Genomic DNA, 24,400 nt, shown 5'->3' on the forward strand with positions numbered 1-24,400 from the left:
CATGAGATGACCTTAGTGGTTCATTAAGTTGAGCCTGCCCTGACCTTTTAAAGTTTCAGGGCCAACTCATTTAGTCAGGAATGTCTTTCCAAGCTCCATCCCTCAAAGTGTATACTCACTCTTAGAGCCTGTGATGATAGTTCATATTGATTACCAACTTAACAGGACCTAGAATCACCTAAGCAACTAGTCCCTGAGCACACCTGTGTGGGATTATCGTGATTAGGTTAGCTGAGGTGGGCTGTGGCCCTCGACTGTATAAAAATGAGTGTGTCAGCACCAGATTCTGCTTCCTCAGTGTGGAGTGGAGTGTGTGTGACCAGCTAAAGCACCTTTGTCCACTCCTCCGCCACAAAGGACTGGAACCTTACATTGTAAATTGAAATAAATCCTTCCTTCTTCAAGTTGCTTCTTGTCAGGTATTTGATGGCAGCGATGAAAAAGTAACTAATACAGAGCTCTTCAAGCAATCATTTGGAAATTTGTCTATGCAAACACCCATTCATATATTCAACGTGTATCTATGGAACACAGTACAGTCACTACTGTAGATACTAGTATGAGCCCAGAAGCAGAACATACAAGCCAGATAATAAATCTTATCCTCCTGGGGCTTATATGCACGTGAAGATAGCCTAAGTAATTAACAAGAAAGTTATGTGATAGGGTTCATGGGGAAACAACAGTTGGATGGAGTTCCAGTTTAAGTGGTGTGGTGGGAGAGCTTATTGGTTAGATCTGCACGGGTGGGAGAACGGGCCAAGAGGCACCCTGGGAGAACAGTGTCCCAACCAGAAGTCCCACTCCAGTCGGAGGAACAGGGAGGTAGCATCATGACTGGAGTAGGGAAGTGGGAGAGGAGGTCAAGAAGTGTAGGTGGCTAGATTTCATCAGGCCTTGTAGGCTCCTATAAAGGCAGCATTTTTACCCTAAAATGAGAAGGCTTCAACAGGGTTTTAGGCAGACGAAGGAAACAGTATGTTTGCTGTTTAACCGTCTGTGCAGCTGTGGTGTGGAGAACGGGCTAGAGAAGCAGGATGAAACCGAGAAGTTATTGCAACAGCGCCGGCAGAGTCTGATGGTGTTTTCCTTTGAATCACGGTGGCAGGTGTAGAAGTCAGAAGATAATTTAATTCAGTTGTGATGTTAATTATGGTTTGCCTTGAATGCGGCGCTAATGCTTCTGCGGTGGATTTTTCCCACTGGATTTGAAGGAATGATGGGAGAAAGTGAGGATGGTTTGAGGTTGCCATGGAGACAGCCGCATAGAGCTGAAAATCCGAGAGGGTTCTAGGCCTCTAGGCCTCTGGCGCAGCAATAATTCTGCAGCTGAGCCCCCGGCCGCTTCCCAGTGACCATGCGCAACAGGCCAGGTAGGAGCCTATGGAAAGCACAGAACTTTCGGATAGCGGGGGGAGCGCACCCCGGGATTCGTAGTTCTGAACCTCTGCGCAGGCGCAGTGGCTCCCGCGGGCTTGCGCGCGCAGCTGCTGCGGGACAAGGTTCTGGAAGCTCATTGCGGTGCAGCTGGCTGCGGATGCGGGTGCAGGTATTGGCTGTCCCGGGCCCCTGGTTTTGCAGCTGCGCGGGCCGCGGGTTCGAGCAGGCGGCCTCCGGGGACAGTGGGACCCGGAGCCGCTGAGCGAGCTGGCCAGTGCGCGGCTGCGGGGCAGGCGTTCCCCTGCCCGACCGAGCCCTCCGCTCCTCCATGCCTCCGTGCGCCCAGGGCTCCAAAACTTCGCCAGCTGCCGGCGTTTGGGACGGGATAGTTCCCTGCTGGGTTTGTGAGGGCAGATGGGTGGCTGTGTGGTAGGATGTGTGTGATAGCAGCATCCCCTGGCTGCGTCTCCCAGAAACCAGTATCATCCGTCCATCCTTCCCAGGTCTGATAACCGAAGAGGGCTCCAAGCGTTGCCAGCGGGCAAAAATCGCCGCTCCTTTTCAACCCCGGGTTGAAAACCTGTGGCTGCGTCACATTTTCACAAAGCCTCTCCTGAAAGCAACCTGGAGATGCAACCGCGTGTCTTATTCACCGCGGGGTACCAGGGGCGCAGCGCGGCGCCAGGTGCATTGTGGAGCCTAATATTTAGCAAAGGACTCAGTTACTGCGTGCCCGTAGCGTGTGCTCTGACACAGGTTATTATTGCTATGCTAATTGCGGTGTTCTCTCCCTTGAACAATACTGGTACATCTCCGGTTTTTCGTTTCCTCGGCCCCAGGTGCCTGACCTGTGGATTCCTGGCTATATTGCCCCCATCTCCATCTCATTGTAGATGCCTAGTTATTGTGGAGTGAATTCGTCACAGGTCAGGCTGGGTGCAGAGGAGCATTTTTGGATCCGAGAGAGTGGAGACAGTTGAAAAGGGGCAAGGTGCAGTTGCTAGAAATTCAACCCAAGGCTAGCCCACATGCTGGACAAGTGTTCTAGCACTGAGCCATGGCTCTAGCCCTAGAGGTCAGGTACTGAAGAATGAAAAAAGGCTTGGCACGGGCTGGAGAGATGGCTTAATAGTTAAGGCGTTTGTCTGAGAAGCCTAAGGACCCAGGTTCAATTCCCCAGTACCCATGTAAGCCAGATGCCCATGGTGGCGCAGGAGTGTGGAGGCCCTGGCACGCTCATCCTCTCTCCCTCTCTCTCAAATGCATAAATAAAAATAAAATATGAACTTAAAAGGAAAAAGATTTGGCAGAAGGAAGAAGGTAGCCATTCCAAGGAAAGAGAGGAGAGGAAATAATAGCTCTGGTACAAAGGGCTGAAGGGGTGGTGGTGGTGGTGGTGGTGGTGTGGTATTATTGCTCTGTGGCTGGCTAATACTATTCAGTAGGTGAAGGTCATCTAGGCATGCCTCTAGGTTTTACTGTGGGCCCTCTGCATTGACCTTGTCTTAGGAGGCTGACCAGTGGAGGGGTACAAGGAGGGGACTAACAGGATCACCTTTTTGAGTAATAGAAGAAACCTCTGGCTGTAGCCCAAGAGCAGATTGAACAGCTTAAGTGTGGTGGGGTGGAGAGAGTCTTAGGAAATAACGTTGCTATGATGTGAAAAGTAACAGGAAAGAGATTTGATCATGAACTACAAAGTCAGGTTTCTGAGTTGAGCAACTGGTGGGAAGGCTGTCCATTGAGAGAGGGCAGGGCTTGTTTAATAGATTTGTGTCTGTATCCCTTTAAATAGGAGACTTTTTTTTGATAATTTTTAAAAATATTTATTTATTTCTAAGGAGAGAGAGAATGGTGTGCCTCTTGGTACTACAAACACACTCCCTTTACATGCACCACTTTGTGCATTTAGGTAGGGAACTGAACCCAGGCCAACAGGCTTTAGCCACTGAGCCATCTCCCTAGCCCCTCTGATAAATTTTATGAGTAAGTTTGAAGTAACTGTTTTTTACCCTATTTAATTCAACTTTCCAGCCTTTTTTTTTTTTTTTTTTTTTTTTTTCTCGAGGTAGGGTCTTACTCTAGCCCAGGCTGACCTGGAATTCACTATGGAGTCTCAGGGTGGCCTCGAACTCATGACAATCCTCCTACCTCTGTCTACCGAGTGCTGGGATTAAAGGCGTGTGCCACCACGCCCAGCATCAGCTTTTGATATATAAAGAAAGCAATCCTTTTCTTTTTTCTTTCTTTGAATTCCGACCCCCCCATTGCAGTCAGGTGTGCATTGCTGGCAGAAGTAACCTGACCTAGAGCAGCTTGTGGGGAAAAAGGTTTATTTTGGCTTACAGACTCGAGGGGAGGCTCCATCGTGCCAGGGGGAAATGTTGGCATAAGCAGAGGGTGGACAGCATCTCCTGGCAAACATTAAATGGACAATAACAGCAGGAGAGTGTGCCAAACACTGGCAAGGGGACACTGGCTATAATACCCATAAACCCCCAATAATACACTGCCTCCAGGAGGCATTAATTCCCAAATCTCTATCAGCTGGGAATCTAACATTCAAAACACTGAAGTTTATGGGGGACACCTGAATTAAATCACCACACCCCCTTCCTATAGAGTAGTTGGTTGAGCAGGACCATCCTGGGTTTCTGAATGTATGAAAATATGTGTGTATGTATGTGTGTATATATGTATATATCATATGTAATATGTACATGTATATCAAATATATATTATATATGTATAGACCAAACCAATATTTTCAGAATTAACAGTTTGTTTTGCTTATATTTCTTCTTGACAGTTTCTGCAAGACATAACCGGATTCCTGGAACACCTGATAGTTTGCTGTGTATAGTGCTTATTAGTGGACCCTACTGATATCAAATAGTTTAGAGGGGACTAGATTCCTGCTAGTAGCACAGTGTTCTTGAACAAGATGGCAGCCATCTTCCCAGAGCCTACAGTTTGGGCACCAAGTGAACAAAGCAGGGTCCCTGGAGTGGATACTCTTGGGGACCAAGAAACAAATTTAAGAAGAGATGCTGCTGATCCAGAGTTTTTCAGGCGAAAGTTCAGGTGGTTTTGTTACTCACAAGAGGAGGGGCCCAGGAAAACCCTGAGTCAGCTCTGGGATCTCTGCATGCAGTGGCTGAGACCCGACATTCACACCAAAGAGCAGATGTTAGCACTGTTAGTGTTTGAGCAGTTCCTGACGGTTTTGCCTGGGGAGACAAGGATTTGGGTAAAGTCGCAACATCCTGAGAACAATGAGGAGGTGGTGACACTGATTGAAGATTTGACCCAAACACTTGAGGAAAACGAAGGTGAGAGTTGCAGATGAAGCAGGGAGGTGGGGAGGATCATTCCAAGGTATAAAAGGAAACCCCTCAGGCTGGAGAGATGGCTTAGTGGTTAAGGTGCTTGTCTGTGAAGCCTAAGAACCTATGTTTGACTCTCCAGATCCCATGTAAGCCAGATGCACAGGTGATATAAGGCCATACGTTCACAAGGTGATGCACACCTCTGGAGTTCAATTACAGCAGCTGGAAGCCCTGGCATGCCAATTCACTTGCTCACTTTCTCCAAAAAAAAAAAAAAAAAAAAGGCAGTCTGTTGGGCTTGCCTCAAAAACAAGTAAATCCTTCAAGCTGCTAAGAAGGTATCCTTAAGGTTGTAAATTAGGGCTGGGAAGACAGCTCAGTAGAAAAGTGCTGGGCAAGCATGAGGACCTGAGTTCAGATCCCCAGCACCCACATAAGGTACAGTGTTACACACATTGTAATCCCAATTCTGTGGTGGGGGAGAGAGAGAATTCCTGAGGCTCACTTGCTAATAGCCAAATTGGTGAGCTTCTATTCAGTGAGAGACACCATCTCAAGAAAATGGGAGAGTGACTGAAAATGACACTTGAAAGCTGTCCGTGGTGGCACATGCCTTTAATCCTGTCACTTGGGAGGCAGAGGTAGGAGGATCACCATGAGTTCACCCTGAGGCTACATAGTGAATTCTAGGTCAGCCTGAGCTATGAGACCCTACCTCAGAAAACCAAAAAAGAAAAGAAAAAGACACTTGGCAACAACCATGTGCCCACATGCACAGATGCATAAAGGTTGTAATAAAAAAGCAGACTGAGAGCCGAGCATGGTGGTGCACGCCTTTAATCTCAGTACTTGGGAGGCTGAGGTAGGAGGATCACTGTGAATTTGAGGCTGCACTGAGACTACATAGTAAATTCGCCAGCTTGGACTAGAGTGAAACCCTACCGCGGGGGGGGGGGGGGGTCGCGGGGGTTGGGACTTGGGCTGGAGAGATGCCTTAGTGGTTAAGGTGCTTGCCTGGGAAGCCTAAGGATCCATGTTTGACTCTCCAGATCCAGCCTAAGCCAGATGCACAGTGGTGAGGCAAGCCCAAGGTCGCACATGCCCAGTAGGTAACGCAAGTGTCTGAAGTTCCAGTGGCTGAGGTTCTAGCATGCCAGTTCTCTCTCTGTCTCTAAATTTAATTAATAAATAAATAAATAAAAAGACTGAAAATTGAGACATTATATAATCAAAGATAGGATAATTTAAGGAAACCGTTGTATCTCACAATATATTTTTGATCAATTCTGTATTATAAGGGCCTTTTAGATGGGCTAATTGTGGAACAGCACCATGTTGGGGTGACAAATCATTTTACACAAATCAAATAGCTGTGTGACCACAAATTGAGTCTGTGGAAGTAAACACTTATTTCCCTGTCTGTCTTAGAACTCCTTGTTAAATACTGTCTGTCAGTGCCACAAGGTGCTTCCTCAAAATTGTGACCTCTGTATAAAGGTCCTTGCCATAAAGAATCATTTGCCTGTATTTTATAAGGAAGAACAGTTTCCTTAAATTAACCCACTTAAGACTTTAATTACATAATTTTAAATGATTGTTTAAGCTCACTAAAATATTTATTATAAAAAGGTAAATTGTGACAGGAAAAATACTTTTTCTTTCTTGAAAAGGAGCTTGTTGGCATCTGAGGATGTTGAATGCATTTGGACTTTTTAAGAGTTCAGGTTCCTCCTAGCCACTTGGCTGTTTTCCCAGCTTGTAGATCTCAGTGATGTCTCCCACCGCTCCACTTAACCTGAAACCTCCGCTCCTGTTTCTCTTTCTACATACCACAGCGATGTCTCTTTAGCTTCTTTGCTGTAGAAATCTGCTGCTGACCGCAGATGCTCAGTCAGTTCTTGAGGCCACTTTGGTGCCTTCACTTTGGGTGACACTTGAACAAGGCATTGTACTAGGACCATGAAATGAAACAGTTTTCTTTTTGCCCAGTAGCTTTTGTTAATACATGCTGTCAATTAGAAATACTCAAAAATTCATTACTGTACAAGTATTCTAAAGCTGAGAGGTTGTAGAAGGAAGGAAGGAAGTATTTGTGGGCTTCAGAGTTGAAAAGATCATTTGATAATAAACCCCTTGCAACCATCCTGCATTTGTTCAAGTGACTCTTAGGGGAGCCATGAAATAACCACCTGATAGGACTTTGTTTCCAGGGGAACAATCTTGCAGCTTAGAGGGTTGGGACTCATTTTAAGAGGAGAAGAGCTGAAAGTTGAGCTGATCTCTGAAGATTGAATTTATCATGTCTACATTATAAAGTCATCTTAAAAGCCCCCCTAAAGGACAACTTTGAGAGTACCTCCAGGTAGTTGAACATGTTAAGGATAGAAAGTTTCTATGCAGGAGTGTCCTGGCCACCGCCAGTTTCTAAAGCTGTGAGCTTTCCCATCTGGCTGTCCACGTGTCATTGGTATGATAAGTGGGTGAACTGAAGCAAATTGTGTCCTGTGAGCCAGTCTGGTATATTGATCCAATCCAAGAAGGGGGTTGTGGGAACTATCAGAGATCAGAATTTTTTCCCTTTCCTAGATCTGACCACTCAAGAGTCTGCTGTTTGCCAAGAGGACACAGGAGAAGATAAGATGATGGCTGTTATTCCAAATACTGCACCCAGTGTAAGTTTCACTGGTTTTCATTCTTCAATGAAAACTGAGCTCTTGGTAACAAACAGATACAAAAACAATCAAGATAACTTACATTCTTTGCTTACATGCTGTATCAGGTTCACAGACTATGCCACAAATCTGATACTAAACAAAAGCATTTAGTAAAATCCAGCAGTTACTGATAAAATGAGTGAGTTGGGAATAAAATGTTTTCCTAGTATGATAAAGAGCATCTTTACCTAGGTGGTATGGAAAAATAAAAAGTAGTGCTCGTGAGCTGGAGAGATTGCTCAGTGGTTAAGGTGCTTGCCTACAAAGCCTAAGGACCCATGTTCTATTCCCCAATATCCATGTAAAGCCAGATGCATGAAGTGGCACATGCAACTGGAGTTTGTTTGCAGTGGCTAGAGGCCCTGGCACACCCATTGCCTTTTTTCCTATCTACTACTTTCTCTGTCAAATAAATAAAATTTTTCTCTTTTTTTTTTTTTTCCAAGGTAGGGCCTTGCTCTAGCCCAGGCTGACTTGGAATTCACTATGTAGTCTCAGGATGGCCTCAAACTCACAACAGTCCTTCTACCTCTGCCTCCCAAGAGCTGGGATTAAAGGTGTGTACCACCTTGCCTGGCTCAATAAAATACATTTTTTTTAAAGTAGTGCTCACAATGTCAGTAAGAGGGTAAGTAATCACCGGGCATGATGGCATGTGCCTTTAATCCCAGCCCTTGGGAGGCAGAGGTAGGAGGATTGCCATGAGTTTGAGGCCACCCTGAGACTACATAGTGAATTCCAGGTCAGCCTGGGCTAGAGCGAGACCCTACCTCAAAAAAACCAAAAAAGGGCTGGAGAGATGGCTTAGCGGTTAAGTGCTTGCCTGTGAAGCCTAAGGACCCCGGTTCGAGGGTCGGTTCCCCAGGTCCCACGTTAGCCAGATGCACAAGGGGGCGCACATGTCTGGAGTTCGTTTGCAGAGGCTGGAAGCCCTGGTGCGCCCATTCTCTCTCTCCCCCTCTATCTGTCTTTCTCTCTGTGTCTGTCACTCTCAAATAAATAAATAAAAAATTTAAAAAAAAATCAGTGTGGTAGGGTTAATTTGGTCAGTGTTAGACATTTTAGAGAATTCTTGGATAGTATTTAACAGTACCCATATTTCTTTTAAAAATTTTTATTTTATTTATCTATTTGAGAGAGAGAAAGAAGCAGAGAGAGAGAAAATTTGCACACCAGGGCCTCCAGCCACTGCAAAGGAATTCTAGATGCATGCGCCTCTTTGTACATCTAGCTTATGTAGGTCCTGGAGAGTAGAAACAGGATCCTTTGGCTTTGCAGGCAAATGCTTTAACCACTAAGCCGTTCTCCAGCTCAGTACCCACATTTCTTGTAAGAGGTGTATAATAGCTAATCTATAGCTTGCTTGGAAATTCTTTTTTTTTTTTAAGTGTACATCATACATTTATTACCAACAACCCTCTCAACTCCAAAATTGGGCACAGGAATTAAAAATAAAAATTCATTGCACTACTTAGTAAAGCATTACTAGTAACTATCATAAAAATGCACAAACTTTGTTAAAAATTTATCAAGCTTTCAAATGATTTGATTAGATATTTATAATATATACATTTAAAACTATGTTAATTGCTTTGAAATGCTTAAAATCTTGCCTGGACTGGTTGGGCATGAGCTACTTGGGAGGCTAAGGTAGGTAGATTACAAGTTCGGAGCCTTGCCTAGATAACAGACTCTGTCTGTTAAAACAAAGACTAAGAAGAGGGCTGGGGATATAGGCTAGTGGAGGAGCACTTGCCTAACGTACACAAGGCCCTAGGTTCAATAATTCAACCACATGCACATTGATGATTATTTCCAGGACTGGAGAGATGGCCCAGCAGTTAAAGGTGCTTGCTTGCAAAGCTTGACTTACTTCCTGGGTTTGATTCCTCAGTACCTATGTAAAGCCAGATGTACAGAGTGGCGCATTCTGGAATTTATTTGCAGCAGCTGGAGGCCCTGGCACGCCAATTCATAGTCACAGTCTCTCCTCCCCCCCCAAATAAAATAAATAAAATTAAAAAAAAAAACATTACTTCCTATCTTATTACCATATCTGAATCCTTACAGTCTACCTGAGAATGATTTCAGTGCAAAGGACTTGTGTTTTGTGTTCTAGGAACCCATAACATTTAAGGAGCTGGCTGTGAACTTTACCAGAGGAGAGTGGAAGAAGCTGGACCCTTCCCAGAAGGAGCTATATAAGGAAGTGCTGTTGGAAAACCTAAAGGACCTAGAATTTTTGGGTAAAAGCATCTTTTCTTCATGATCTAAGCTGGGTACAGCATTGTCCCTTGTTATTGCAAGATTAATGCTATGTGAAGTACTTTAACCATATTTCTGCTGGGCATCTGAGACCTGAGATAACTAATCCTAAAAATAGACTAGAGCTGGGAAGATTGCTCAGTGGGTCAAGCATTTGCTGCACATCAAAGGATATGAGTTTAAATCCCTAGCACCCATAGAAATGCCAGGCATGACAGCATGTGTCTGTAGTCCCAGCACTCAGGAGGAGGAGACAGGCAGCTCCTCAGAGTATTCTGGCTAGATTGACTAGCTGAATATTGAGCTCTGGGTTCAGGGAGAGACCCGGTCTCAAAAAACAAAATAGACTAAGAAAGACTCCTGATGATAACCTCTGGCTTCCATACACACATGTGCACGTGTCCCTACCCACACATAGTTCCACATACATACAATGACACATGCACACACATTACACATACATGCCTCTAAAAAAAAAAAAAATTAAAAAGCATCCTTGCTGGGAGTTTAAGGCCAGCCTGGAGTAGAGTAAAATCCTGCCTCAAAGGCCACAATAGAAAAGGATCCTAAAAGCTGGGCATGGTGGCGCACACCTTTAATCCCAGCACTTGGGAAGCAGAGGTAGGAGGATCACTGTGAGTTCGAGGCCACCCTGAGACTACATAGTGAATTCTAGGTCAGCCTGAGGTAGAGTGAGACCCTACCTTGTAAAAAAAAGGGGGGGGATCCTAAAAATGTGTTTTCTACAATGTTTCTTCTAAAGAATGCTCTTAAAAAATAAATATATATAATGCCGGGCGTGGTGGCGCATGCCTTTAATCCCAGCACTCGGGAGGCAGAGGTGGGAGGATTGTGAGTTCGAGGCCACCCTGAGACTCCATAGTGAATTCCAGGTCAGCCTGGGCTTCAGCGAGACCCTACCTCAAAAAACCAAAATAAATAAATAAATAAATAAATATATATATATATATATATATATATATATATATATATATATATATATATATATATGTCTTAGCCGGGCGTGGTGGCGCACGCCTTTAATCCCAGCCCTCGGGAGGCAAAGGTAGGAGGATTGCTGTGAGTTCGAGGCCACCCTGAGGACTCCATAGTGAATTCCAGGTCAGCCTGGGCTAGAGTGAGACCCTACCTTGAAAAACCAAAAAATAAAAAATAAAAAAATAAAAGCCTTTGCATCATTAAAGTGGAAATGTGGAGCATTATCTTGTCTTGGTGTTATGCCTTCCTGTTTCCTCCCCAAATTCCATTATTGATATTTGTGGATTGGATGGCATCTTTATCTTGAGAACCAGCATATGAGTGTTAGGACAACTTTGTTCTGTGTACAAACAATCATTTTCCATTCTTTTCTCTCAACAGGAGTTCCAGTTTCCAAATTAGATTTGATTTCTCAGCTAAAGTGGGTTAAGTTGCCAAGGCTGCTGGAAAAAGAAATTTCAAAAAGCCCCAGACCTGGTGAGTTGGTAAGGAAATGAAATAGTTGTTTAAAGTCAGTTGAGAAAAACCTTTGAAATTTTAAGTAGGCCTGATAAAAATTTAAAGATGATTAATTAGAAAAGATCTCTTGCCTTCTGGAATGTGCTTTCTAATGGAGATACTTGTTAGTTTGGTTCCTCTGAAAAGTAGATGCCAGATTGTGAATAACCTTGCCAGAAATTTGTTGGAGAACATTTCTAGTGGAGAAAAATGCAGAGAGAGCTGTCCGGATGGTGCAGGGTAACCACCTTGAATGAAGGGATTGGGGAGGAGGAATCTTAATATAAAGGACAAGTCACAGTTTAGGCAAAGCCGTAAAGGAGCCCTTGAGTCATAGTTAGTTGGTATTTTTTTTCTTTTTCCTTTTTTTTTTTTATTTTTCAGGCATGTGCTACCACACCTGGCTTTTTTCTTTTATTTGAGAGAAAAGGCAGATAGAGTGAGAGAATAGGCATGCCAGTGCCTCCAGCAACTGCAGATGAGCTCCATATGCATTTGCCACCTTGAGCATATGGCTTATGTGGGTCCTGGGTCATTGGTTTTGCAGGCAAGTGCTTTAACCGCTAAGCCATCTCTGCAGCCCAGAGAGGAGTTTTTATCTTACAAAATGGAGCTAGGTGTCTGTGTACCCCTTCCATTGATGGAAGAATAGTGGAAAGTAGCCTTGGTGTGAAAACCGTGGTAGATGTGCTATAGCAGCAGCGCCTGTCACACTGTCTCCCCATGTGAGGAAATCTGAGAGGCTCATTTTTATAAATGAGACATAAACTAAACAAATGCTAGTTGTATAGTGCATGACATAATAATGCTACATATAATGAGCTGTAGAAATGCACCCACAATGGTTTGTCTTAGATATTTTGACTTTTTTTTTTCTAGTTTTTCAAGGTAGGGTCTCACTGTAGCCCAGGCTGACCTGAAATTTACTATGTAGTCTCAGGGTGGCCTTAAACTCATGGCATCCTCCTGCCTCTGCCTCCCAAGTACTGGGATTAAAGGCATGCACCACCACGCCTGGCTGTTTTGATGTTTTGAAGTGGAAAAGTGATACATAATTCAGTAGAAACTACTTTGTATTGTGAATTTCCGTCTTCCCGGACTAGCAGTATGTGATCTGTTATTCTTGGAAGGCTGGGCAGCAACAGTCAGCATGTTGATTATCAAATTACCTTGGGTTTAAAAGCCAGTACAGGGGCTGGGGAAATGGTTCAGTTGGCAAAGCGTTTGCTATATAAACATGAGCACCTGAGTTCAGATCCCCAGCTCTCATGTAAAATTCTAGATGAGATGGTAGTGCACGTGGAACACTAGAGCCAGGGAAGCAGAGATAGGAGGATTCTCAGAGCATGGTGGTTAGCTTGTATTTAACCAAATCAGTGAGCTCTAGGCACTGCGCAAGACTGTCTCCAAAGTGAGGTTGAGAGCATCTGAGGAAGACATCTGTTGACTTCTGGCCTTCACACACACACACTCACTAACAATGGTTTTATCAAGAAACAACACCATTTAAGACAAGGTGCAGCTGTATATAGTAGCCTTTGAATTTAGTCTGGAAAGATAAGTAGTTCATCCAGTAGAAATCTATAGCAGTTGCTTTTTTTTTTTTTTTTTTTTTTTGGTAAAAGAAAATAAGATGCTCATATATAAATATTTGAATTAAATATTTGTGGATTCTGGCCAGGCAGAGTGGTGCATGCCTTTCCAGCACTTGGAAGACCAAGGTAGGATTACTGTGAGTTCAAAGCCACCCCGAGGCTACAGAGTGAATTCCAGATCAACTTGGGCTAGAGTGAGACCCTGCCTCATAAAAAACCCCCAAATCTTGTTCCATTCCAGCTTCTTTTTTTTCCTCTCGAGGTAGGGTTTCACTGTAGTCCAAGCTGACCTAGAATTCACTATGTAGTCTCAGGCCATCCTCAAACTCACAGGGATCCTCCTACTTTGGCCTCCCAAGTGCTGGGGTTAAAGGTGTGCATCACCATGCCCAGCTCTATTCCTTCTTCTAAAACATTCATTTTAGTTGACCTTCTAGCTGCTTCCAACATAGTTACATGAGTAAAAGACAAAAATTGTCTTATTATATGTAAGCATCACTTTTAAAACATTTTTTTATTTACTTATTTGCTTGTGTGTTTATGTGTGTGCACATGATGCATTGGTGCTAGGACCTCCTGCCACAGCAAACAAACATTGGATTTGTGTGCTACTTTTTGTGTCTGGCTTTACATGGGTCCTGGGAAATTGAACCCAGGCCAGCAGCATTTGAAAGCAAATGCCATTAGCTGCTGAGCCATTTCTCCATCTCCCAACAACACTTTATTTTGTGAAGCATGGTCTCATCATAACCCAGGCTTACCAGGAATTTACTCTGTAACCCAGACTGTCCTCAAAATCATGGCTGTTCTCCTGAGTGCTGGAACTACAGGCATGACTACCATACTCAGCTTTAAGCAGCATTTAAAGAGTAATTCCAAAAATGTCTTGCACTGTTGGTAGCACTGTTTTCAAAATATGATCCTGCCCCAAGATATTTGTCTAAAGGAAGCAACACGTAGATGTTTTTTAAAAAGTCACTTATGGGCTGGAGAGATGGCCTAGCAGTTAAGGCACTTGTCTGTGAAGCCTAAGGACCCATGATCAACTCTAGGTCCCACATAAGCCAGATGCACAAGGTGACCCAAGTGCACAAGGTTGCACATGTACACTAGGTGGTGCATGCATCTGGAGTTCTATTGCAGTAGCTGGAGGCTGTGGCACACCAGTTCTCTCCCTCTCTGTCTGACTCTCGCTCTTTCACATGAAGAAAAGGCCAGTCTATTGGGCTTGCCTCAAAAAAAAAAAAAAAAAAAAAGTCATTTATATTGGAGAAAAAGCAGAATTGGGCAGACATGGTGGCACACACCGTTAATACCAGTACTGAGGAAGCTGAGGTAGGAGGATCACTTGAGTTCAAGGCCACCCTGAGACTATGTAGTGAATTGCAGGTCAGCCTGGGCTAGAGTGAGACTCCACCTTAAAAAAACAATTTTTTAAAAAAGGCAGAATCAAAGCCTTAAGTTTTTGTTGATCTTTTTTCTTTAATTTTATATAAATTATAAGAGGGTTTTCTCTGATATTTCCTTGCTCTAGCTCCCATTAACCCAGTGGAGTTATAGTATTCACTGTGTAGTCATGAATGCCTCAGTCAGTCCCTGTGGAGTAGTGGGGGACAATGCCTCCAGATATTCCTCCCCATTCTATGTCTCTTATAGTCTTTCTGCCCCTCTTCTCCAATGTTCCCTGAGAGATGGCTGGCCTGTTGGTAGCCTGATTTAGTGTTCTCTGGAACCTCTGGATTTCTGTTTTGGTAGGTTTTAATTGATCACCATCAACCTGGGGCAATATGAACAGGATTATGTCAGTACTTCCCCTGCATTTCTCCTGGGCCCTGGAAGATGTGGTAGAGGTATCATGTCTCATAAGCATAACTTTTTTTTTTTGTTTCGCTGTTTATTTATTTATTTATTTTTGATATTTTATTATTTTTATTTTGTTAAATTAAAATTTTTTATTAACATTTTCCATGATTATAAAATACCACAACTTTTTTAAAAGCTTATACAAATCAGTAATGAACTAGCACTAAGTATTTTAGAAAAATGGACAAACAACTTGAACAGATAACTGGTAAAATTGAAAAATGTACATGACTTGTGAACATGAAAAACAGTTCAGAGTCATTAATCATGAACAAAATAGCTATTTTTAAAGCAGCAGTACTATTTTGAATCAAATTTGCAAATACTTAAAGAGTATTGATCAGGGTATTGAGGTGTGTAGACATTGTATACGGTAGTATAACCTTCCAACCTTTTTTTTTTTTTTTTGAGGTAGGGTCTCGCTCTAGCCCAGGCTGACCTGGAATTCACTATGTAGTCTCAGGGTGGCCTAAAGCTCATGGCAATCCTCCTACCTCTGCCTCCCAAATGCTGGGATTAAAGGCATGAGCCACCATGCCCAACTTTCTTCCAACCTTTTGATTCAGTAATTTTGTTCTTATGACTTGTAAGGGATATATACACACATGTACTAGGGATTAAATCTGTTTCCTTATATATGCAAGTAAGCACCTCTAACTGCTGAGCGATCTCCCCAGCCCAGTTACACATCCTGTAAGCTAAGCCTGCATTCTACCACCAAACTACATCCCTAACTCTACAAACATTGTTTGGTAAACTTAATTTAATAAAGGAAATGAATTAAAATATATGTAATGTATTATCATGTAACTAATAAAAAATTTTCCTTTTGAAGAATCCCCAGTGAGATGGGAAATAATTATAAATCAAAAAAGCAATTACATATTTTTTTTTTATAATCTAAACTACATGGAAAAATTCTACAAGAAAATTCATATAACATCTGGTTAATGAGATTTTGAATTTTATACATGTGTGCTGAAAACAATCTTTTTTTGTTTTGTTTTTGTTTTGAGGTAGGGTCTTGCTGTGGCCCAAGCTGATCTGGAATTCACTATGTAGTCTCACGCTGGCATTGAACTATCAGCAGTCCTCCTACCTCTGCCTCCCAGGTGCTGGGATTAACGGTTTGTGCCACCACGCCTGGCATGCTGAAAATAGTCTTAAAGTGATTGTGTGACCTGGTGATTAAAGCCCAGCATGAATGCTAGGGCTAATAAATGAATTCAAAGCTCTAAGAAAAATACACTCAGCATATGGCATTGGAAAAAGCACCATGTTGGTGGTAGGACTTGAACCTGTGATTCTGTGATAGTGAGAGCCCTGGAGAATTGCATTTTAGGGGGTATGAAGTTTTAAAACAAAAAGTTTGAAAGTGCTGCCATGTAGGAAGGACAGGAAATGGTTGACTGCTTAGAATATCCTTAGGTGTGGGCCAAGTTTTGTCTTTGGAAGCTTAACATAGGTAGTACAGTTCATCAGTGATGTGACTGACCCTATCTATAAAATTGGTCTGCTTGTCTGCTTTGAGGAGGTGGCTGTGTAGGGTAGGAACCAAAAGCACAGGCATGATGTCACATTAAAAATCTGCCCTTACCACTAATAGTACATGTGACTTTTAGCAAGCTACTTACACTCTGAGTGCCCATTTGTGACTGTCATTAAACAAGTAGAAGAGGATTTACTAACTTAGGTTGTTATGAAGATTAAGTCAAACAATGCATATAAATGCTTGGTATAAAAACTGGCATTTGGGGCTGGAGAGATGGCTTAGCAGTTAAGGCACTTGCCTGTGAAGCCTAAGGACCCTGGTTTGAGGCTCGCTTCCCCAGGACCCACGTTAGCCAGGTTCACTAGGGGCCGCACGCATCTGGAGTTCGTTCACAGTGGCTGGAGGTCCTGGCGGGCCCAGTCTCTCCCTTTCTCTGTCTGCCTGCTTCTTTCTCCCTCTGTCACTTTCAAATAAATAAATAAAAATGAACAAAAAAAAATTTTTTTTTTAAACTGGCATTTGGAGTCTGGGGAGATGGTGTGGTAGTTAAAGGTGGTTGCTTGCAAAGCTGCCAGTGCAGGTTTGATTCCCCAGCACCCATATAAAACCACATGAACAAAGTAACGTGGCACATGCATCTAGAGTTTGCTTGCAATAGTAAGTGGCCCTGGAGCATTCATTCATTCTCTGTCCCTGCTACCAGCTCCTCATCTTCCTCCTCCTCCTCCTTCCCTCTCTCTTTTCCTCCCCCTGCTGCAAAAATAAAAACAACTGGCATTTGGTAAGTATATGACCATTTTGTGTTCATGTCTGTTACTTTTTTGAAAAGAGAAAATTTGGATATAGGGAGAATAGGTTTGAATGTATTATGGGAATTGGAAATAATGTGAGAACTTAAATGTCTTACTATAAAGCACCAACTTTTCATTTTCAACATTTTTCCTAGACTCTCTATTCATCTTATTTTTCTACATTACCTTTCTCTCTGTTGTATAAAGCTCAAAGTGAGAACTATCCAAGTCTGTTCCTATAACATAACTGTGTTCCTGTTTCAGTCCAAAATATAGCCCCTTCCTTTATTGAAAACAGATACTCTATTTGGTATTTATTTTAGAGAATGAGCCTAGAAGTGAACTGAATGATTTTATGGATGGCTTCACTTTGGAGAAAATAATAGAAAGCTGCTTCAAGGATGATGGTTATGGCTTAATGGCAGAATTCCAGAAATGTCACGGCAGATCCAAGGAAGACTACAGCAAGCGAGGAACAGCCGCACAGAAGAAAGCTCACAGGAGAGATCATAAGGGTGAAGAAACTGACTCCGAAAAGAGCCCCTCTGGAAAGAATGTCAAGCAAACTTATGACAAAGCCAAACATCTGGGAGCCTACTTAAAGAAGTCTGGAAAATATAAAGAAAGCAAGAAACCATTCAGCTTTCATTCAGATCTTGTTCCAAACCGCAAAGAACATAGTGCAGAAAAGTCACGGAAATGCAGTGAAGGTGGGAAGGATCCAAGTGACTCTTCAAATCTTACTGAACAGATGAAACGTCAGAAAATAAATTTAGCGGATAAAACTCAGAAATGCAGTAAATGTGGGGCAGACTTTATTCAAACCTCATCTCTAAAGAAGAAAAGTTCTAAATGTGGAAAATGCCGTAAGAAGAATTTACACCAAGACACAACCTCAAATAAAGATGAGGGATCTGAGACTGGAGGAAAAACCCTCAAGTGTAAGAAATGTGGAAAAGGCTTTGACTCGCTCACCAAAAATAGAACTGATACTGGAGAGAAACCCTCCATGTGCAATGAATGTGGAACTGCACTGAGCAGTAGTAGTTCATCACTCACACCACCTCCCAGAACTGACAGTGGAAAAAAGCCCTTCAAGTGTGATGACTGTGGAAAAGGTTTCACTTTGATTGCTTCCCTCACTAAACATCAAAAAATTCACACTGGAGAAAAAGCCTTTGTGTGTAAAGACTGTGGGAAACTATGCAGTGATAGTTCCTCACTTGTTCAACATCAGAGAATTCATACTGGAGAAAAACCATATGAATGTCATGAGTGTGGGAAATGCTTCAGCCATAGCTCTTCCCTTGCCAAACATCAGAGAATCCATACTGGGGAGAAGCCATATAAGTGTGGTGATTGTGGGAAAGCCTTCAGACAGAATTCTTGCCTTACCCGACATCAGAGGATTCACACCGGCGAGAGACCATATTTGTGTAAAGATTGTGGAGTGACTTTTAGCCATTTTAGCACTGTCATTTACCATCAAAGACTTCACTCAGGAGAGAAACCCTATAAGTGTAAACAGTGTGAGAAAGCTTTCCCTACCCGTTCCCTCCTCAGTCGTCATCAGAGAAGTCATACTGGTGTGAACCCATACAAATGTAAAGAATGTGGGAAAAACTTCCGCCAGAGTTCATCTCTTAATAAACATCTCCGAGTTCATACTGGAGAGAAGCCCTATGAATGTGAGCATTGTGGAACAGCCTTTAGTCGGAGCACCAGCCTTGCAGAACACGTAAAACTTCACACTAGAAGTACAGTCTACGAATGTGATATATGTCGTAAGATATTTAAAGGTCAATTGAGTCTTAAGAAACATCAGGCATCTCACTCTAAAAAATAATTCTTGGTGGTTGAGGGAAAGGGAGATTAGTCCAGATTGTGCCTTTATTAAAAACTTGGGATACAAACTACCAGAGTTGATTAGTAGCTGCACCTTCAGTAGGTTGTCAAACAAGATAATTCTTCCTATCCCCTCTCCCCCTGCTGTGAGGCTGGTAAGATACAACTAGAGTTAGTAAGGTCACATAGAAGTAAAGAAAGCATGTGAAGTGAGGTGGTTCTAAAAGGCCAAACTTAGATTTGGCCTTTTAGAACCATCTTCAATTTCCCTCTTTAGCTCCCCTTCCACTGCCATATAGTATGATGGAAAAAAACTTGACTCATAATCTAGTTTCTGTCCCAGTTTGCCAACCAATTCACTATATTACCTCCTACAAATCATCTGACCCTTCTGAATTGCAATTTATTTACTAATAGAATGAAGAGATGGGATTAATGATTGCCAGGTGTTTGTTGGTATTTCTGATGCTGTAAAAATAATTTGAGTATATTTTGATTCACTGGAATTCTCTTGCTTATCTAATAGACTACTGTCTTGTAAGATATTGGACTTCTGTGGTATACATTTTGAATGTTTGATGTAGGAATCCCTAGAATGTGATAAATAGCAACAGGTCAGGGAAGCTCAGTCAAGTTTGCCTTCAGGGAATGTTATAATTATACAAGTTACCCCAATTTATTTATCTTTTGGATATTGCCTAAGTGAACTGAGAATCCAGAGAACTTGGACCTGAGCCAACTCAGCCGTGAGATTAACAGTCTTAGGAAAATAGAATGGGGAAAAAAACTAGAAGTAGCTATTCAGGCAGATAGATTCTTATTTTGTAAAATGGAATTATAGTTTTCTTTTTCTTTTTTCCTTTGCACAGCTTCCTTTAATTGCAGTATAAGCAGTTTGTATAGTAAAAGTAAGAAGATATTAGACGGAGTCAGATTAGGCCCTTAGACATATTTTAGTTAGCATGGTGGAGTCACTATTTAAAAAAATAGGAAAGTTCATGTTTAAAAGAAAATCACAGTTTGCATTTAAACGTAAAGACTGGCCACAGAATGCTCACCTAGTCCTGGGTAATGTCTGCCACCTTTAGTTGGGGTGTCTACTCTTTCTTGCCAAGTTTTCTTTTACATGTAATCTGACTTTCCCTCTATAATGTAATGTTTTGATCCTCTACCATCTGGAGAATATGGTACACTAAAATCTAAAGAGACTCCACTGATAACTAGTAAATTCAGGAAAAGAATGTAGAATTATCACAGAAATAAGCTTTAGTTATATTTTCTTCTGTGAGATTAGAAATCAAAGGAGCGGAATATGCGGGTATTGGTGGATATTACAAAAATTTGAGGGCTGGAGAGAAGACTCATCAGTTAAGTGCACTTTCTGCGTAAACACGGGGCCTGAGACTGCCTGAGTTCAAATCTCCAGATCCCATGTAAAACAGCTAGGCTCCCACAGGGGAGAGGAGACCAGGGAAGCATTGGAGCTCCACAAGCTCCAGAATCAGTAAAAAGAGACTCCAGCTGCAAACAAGACCGCGTGGGAAAGCAGTGGACCAGGACACCCAGCATTCTACTCTGGCCACTGCAGGCAATTGACCCCCACCACAGGCAAGTGTCTGGGGTCATCACCACAAGTACACATGCATGTGCATACACCACCCAAAAAGAAATTCATTCTCTGGAGTCTAAGTAATAACTCTAACTGCCAAAGGAACTGAAGACCCTAAGTGAGTCAGTCTGGAGCTCGGGTCATTGGGTTCCCTAGGGGCCTCACTGGCTGAACCATGGTATATAAACAAGATCCTAAGGCTGAAATTTGAATCATCTCATAAAAAGAGAGCTAACTTAGAAAACTTGGGGCCTATGGGTGTGGAGGATTCTTAATGCTGATCTAAGGACTCAGGAACACTTGTGATTGAATGTGCTTAGGTTTGAAATGCTACCTCTGGATATAAGGCTTTGGTTGCTTCCTGGTGCCTCCTTCCCCACTCTTTCCAAAGCCTGAAATTCAGATATAGATGTGTCATAAATTGTTCTGCATAAGTATTATTGAATGGACCAATCAAACACATGATAGCTGTGAAAGGAAAATGACTTCTGAGAATATACTGGCTTCAGGACTTTTCTGAAAGGATATAATTGATTAGAAAATTAAATACATAAAACTATTCTTGAGAAGGTTCACTGGTTAGGATCCCCAACTTTCCTAAAAGAATGTTTTATTCTAATACTGGTTGGAAATTCAAAACACGAACTTCCTGACTTTACTGAAGGATTAATAGCATGATCAAAAATATTTCAAGTGTATAACCAGTGAATGCTAACAAGTTTACTGGAGTACTTACTGGGAATCCTATTCCCATTTACAATACTCCCTTCTCATCTCTGACCCCAGATCTACTTTATAGATTGTCCCTTTCTAGACATTTTATATTGGTTTTTAGCATGTTTTTAAGTTTACAAATGTCATTGCATACATTCATTCTTACTGTTAGGACATTCTAATTGATTAGTGGTAAATAATATTATGTCATATGGATACTTTATCCATTTATCCTTGAAAGGACATTTGGGTTCATTTCCCCTTCCATTTTTGTAAGGAACAATACTGTGAAACATTAATGTATAAGTCTGTGTACAATTATTATAATTCTTTTGTTAGGTGTCTATGGGTGGAGTTGCTAGGCCATATAGTGATTTTTTTGTTTAACTTTTTTAAGAAACTATCAAGTTGCTTTCCAAAGTGGTGACATTATAAATTTTAACAGGTTTTAAATTCTAAACTTTTTAAATCGTAGTCACCCTGGTGGTTGAAGTAGCATTTCTTTGTGGTTGTAATTTTCATTTTCCTGATGACTTGTCAATTATGTGATATTTAGCCTTTCATATATCTTGTTTGGTAAAATGTTTATTCAAATCTTTTCTCCACTTAAAAGTTGGAGGATTGTTAGTTGAGTTACAAGTTCTTTATCTGGATACAAGTCATTCATCCAGTCTGAGCTTTGTAGCTCTGTGTACTAACTAGAGAGGGAAGACACAAGCCCTGCTGCAAAGTGCTTATCAAGAATAAGCAGGGGCTGGGGAGATGGCTCAGTGGTTAAAGGTGCTTGCTTGCAAAGCTTCACAGCCTGAGTTTGATTTCCTAGTACCCACATACAGCCAGATGCACAAAGGTGCTCATGTATCTGGAGTTCATTTGCAGTGTAGGAGGCTCTGGTACACCCATGATTACTCTCTTTCTGTCTATCTGCCTCTCTCTCTCTCATGAAAATATTAAAAAGAGAAAAGAACAAATACAGCTGCCTGAGGTCCAATCTGGCCTCTCATTCACATACTTAAATTTATTTTTGGATTAAGTTAGGTCATCAAAAGTTTTAAACTACTTACTCCTCATAGAACTGTTTGTTAAAGTTTCATTTAATACTTTTTACTTGTTTATGTTGAGCATTAAAATCAGCCCTGTGACACATTTTAAAACAAAGGCCTTATTTTAAAAAATGTTCCCTAATGAAGCCGGGCGTGGTGGCGCACACCTTTAATCCCAGCAGAGGTAGGAGGCAGAGGTAGGAGTATCACCACGAGTTCAAGGCCACCCTGAGACTACAGAGTTAATTCCAGGTTAGCCTGGACCAGAGTGAGACCCTACTTCGGAAAAAAAAAAAAAAAAAAAAAAAAAAGTTTCCTAATGGGTTTCTATAGGAGCAATTTATTTTGGGTCACATGATATGACAAGGCTTCTGTAGGTGAATTCACTTTATTCATCTTAGAATTCTTAATGTAAAACAAGTGTAACAGAGTTAACCATGTTGGCCTCTCTTTGTTCAGTTTCATGGTATTAAGTAAATGTTTGTGCAGCCATCACTGACCTCTCTAGAACTTTCTGTCATTCCACATTCAACTCATGAAACAACAATTCTCCATTTTCTCCTCTCCCAAACTCCAGGTCATCATCATCCTACTTTTCTACAAATCTGGCTCATCTTAATACCTCACAAAACGACTGTATAATACAAATTTTCCTGGCTTATCTCACTTAGCATAGAATTTGCAAGACTTTTTGTCTCAAAGGAATCTTAATTAGGTTTTCTAGCACAGGAAAACTTAATGTCATGAATCATCCAGACAATCTGATCAACAACACAAGACGTGTTTTTCTGTTTCATTGGTTCCATGGCATTTGCACATCTGTACTGAAGAGCTTTAGTGTGTCTTTCTTTCTCTCTCTGTCTCTCTATCTTTCTCTCTCTGAGAGTCTGCTTCAGAAAATGAACATTTTCAGCATGAATAAAGCAATGAGGAAAATTATCTCTTTAAAATGCTGATATAGCTTGTCTTTAGACAATATTGCTAGAGTTCCATCATTATGATAAACTAATCTATCTGAAACTCCTTGACAGGTGGGAAATTATGTCAAAAACACATCTGGCTGGGCATAGTGGTGCATGCCTTTAATCCTAGCAGTCTTGGGAGGCAGAGGTAGGAGGATTGCTGTGAGTTCAAGGCCAGCCTGGGCTAGAGCAAGACCCTACCTTGAAAAACAAACAAAAAACAAAACAAAAACTGTCATGAGTTTGAGATTTTAGGCAATGAATTGACTTTTCTTTATAAATTTGGATGTTCTTTGAGACAAAACATACTCACGGTTTTCCTTGGGTGGTGTCTTAAAACAATTCATCTAAATCTAAAATAATACTTGAAAAATTTTCAAATTTTGAATAAACTGATCTTTGATAATAGAAATATATATCATGTGAGAAATATGTCACTTGCTCATGTATATTCTGAGCAAAATTGTTAAATAATGTAATATTTTGTCTTGTGGATTTTTGAAATACTTTTCCACAATTTTTAAGTAAGTTATAACATCTGAAATTTTTATCTTTCCATCTAAGATTTGTGTGTGTGTGTGTGTGTGTGTGGCATATGCACACATGCGTGCATGCATGTGTGTGTAAGATTCAAGCTGTTTTATAGCTGACAAGTTTCCAAACTGTGATCCTGTTGAAGTTTGTTTAAATTGTTAGAAATTTAGTTCTCATTTCATTTGGTGTAATTTCGTGGATTCTTTTTTGACTAAGTAGAAAGCGAATGTAACCCTGAAATACGCGTCGGAAGTGCTGTCTGCTGCATCTTTAACATGAGGTCAGCAGCTGCCTCCGTGTTGTGTCGCGTCGCGTCATGCTGTGCTGCTGTGCCCTGCGGTTGGCATTCATCGCTGATGTGCTCCGGACTGTCTGCTGCTCCGTCTCCTCTGCTGTGCCAGGAGGAGTACAAGCTTCTGTATCTGCACGGAATTCTGCCTTAGTAATATGCCTTTGACTGAGATTTAAATATTTTGTATTTTTACCTAGAAAATAATCCTAACTCCAGTAAGTGTTTTAACATAGGGCTATAATTACATATGAAACACTAATTTGTGCCGTTTGCGTGAAGTATTGAAGTAAACCATCATGGTGTTCTCTCTGCATAGAAAAATGTCATCTGAACTGAATCGGTTTGTTGATGCTGACTAGATTGCTAATATATTTAGTTGCCGCTGAAAAAACGCACGTTCCTGTACAATGCAACAGTATTCTATGCAGTACAGCAGTTAATGAGTTGTAGTTCTATTAAAACAATAAAGTTGTAT

General features: G+C 41.6%; 1 protein-coding gene across 2 annotated transcripts; it reads left to right on the forward strand.

The window, feature by feature from the left end:
* Window positions 1-1,245: 1,245 nt before the first annotated feature.
* On the forward strand, window positions 1,246-22,354 carry Znf483 (zinc finger protein 483). 2 transcript variants are annotated; one of them, XM_045141867.1, is made up of 6 exons: window positions 1,246-1,373; window positions 4,190-4,712; window positions 7,296-7,381; window positions 9,543-9,669; window positions 11,069-11,164; window positions 17,250-22,354. In XM_045141867.1, the coding sequence occupies exons 2-6, from the start codon at window positions 4,325-4,327 to the stop codon at window positions 18,770-18,772; spliced, it is 2,220 nt and encodes a 739-aa protein (XP_044997802.1). In that variant the 5' UTR covers window positions 1,246-1,373; window positions 4,190-4,324; the 3' UTR covers window positions 18,773-22,354. The 2 variants fall into 2 exon arrangements, with proteins under 2 accessions (XP_044997802.1, XP_044997803.1); XM_045141868.1 differs by lacking the exon at window positions 1,246-1,373 and adding an exon at window positions 1,493-1,549.
* The last annotated feature ends 2,046 nt before the right edge of the window (window positions 22,355-24,400 follow it).

This window comes from Jaculus jaculus, chromosome 1 (genome assembly GCF_020740685.1).
Source record: "Jaculus jaculus isolate mJacJac1 chromosome 1, mJacJac1.mat.Y.cur, whole genome shotgun sequence".
Lineage (NCBI taxonomy): Eukaryota > Metazoa > Chordata > Mammalia > Rodentia > Dipodidae > Jaculus > Jaculus jaculus.

Excerpts from the sequence above, each read along its gene's own strand:
- Znf483 (XM_045141867.1), top strand. The coding sequence starts at position 4,325 with ATGGCAGCCATCTTCCCAGAGCCTACAGTTTGGGCACCAAGTGAACAA. Across the intron at positions 7,382-9,542 it reads TTCCAAATACTGCACCCAGT|GAACCCATAACATTTAAGGA; the intron begins GTAAGTTTCACT and ends TTTGTGTTCTAG. Across the intron at positions 11,165-17,249 it reads TTCAAAAAGCCCCAGACCTG|AGAATGAGCCTAGAAGTGAA; the intron begins GTGAGTTGGTAA and ends TATTTATTTTAG.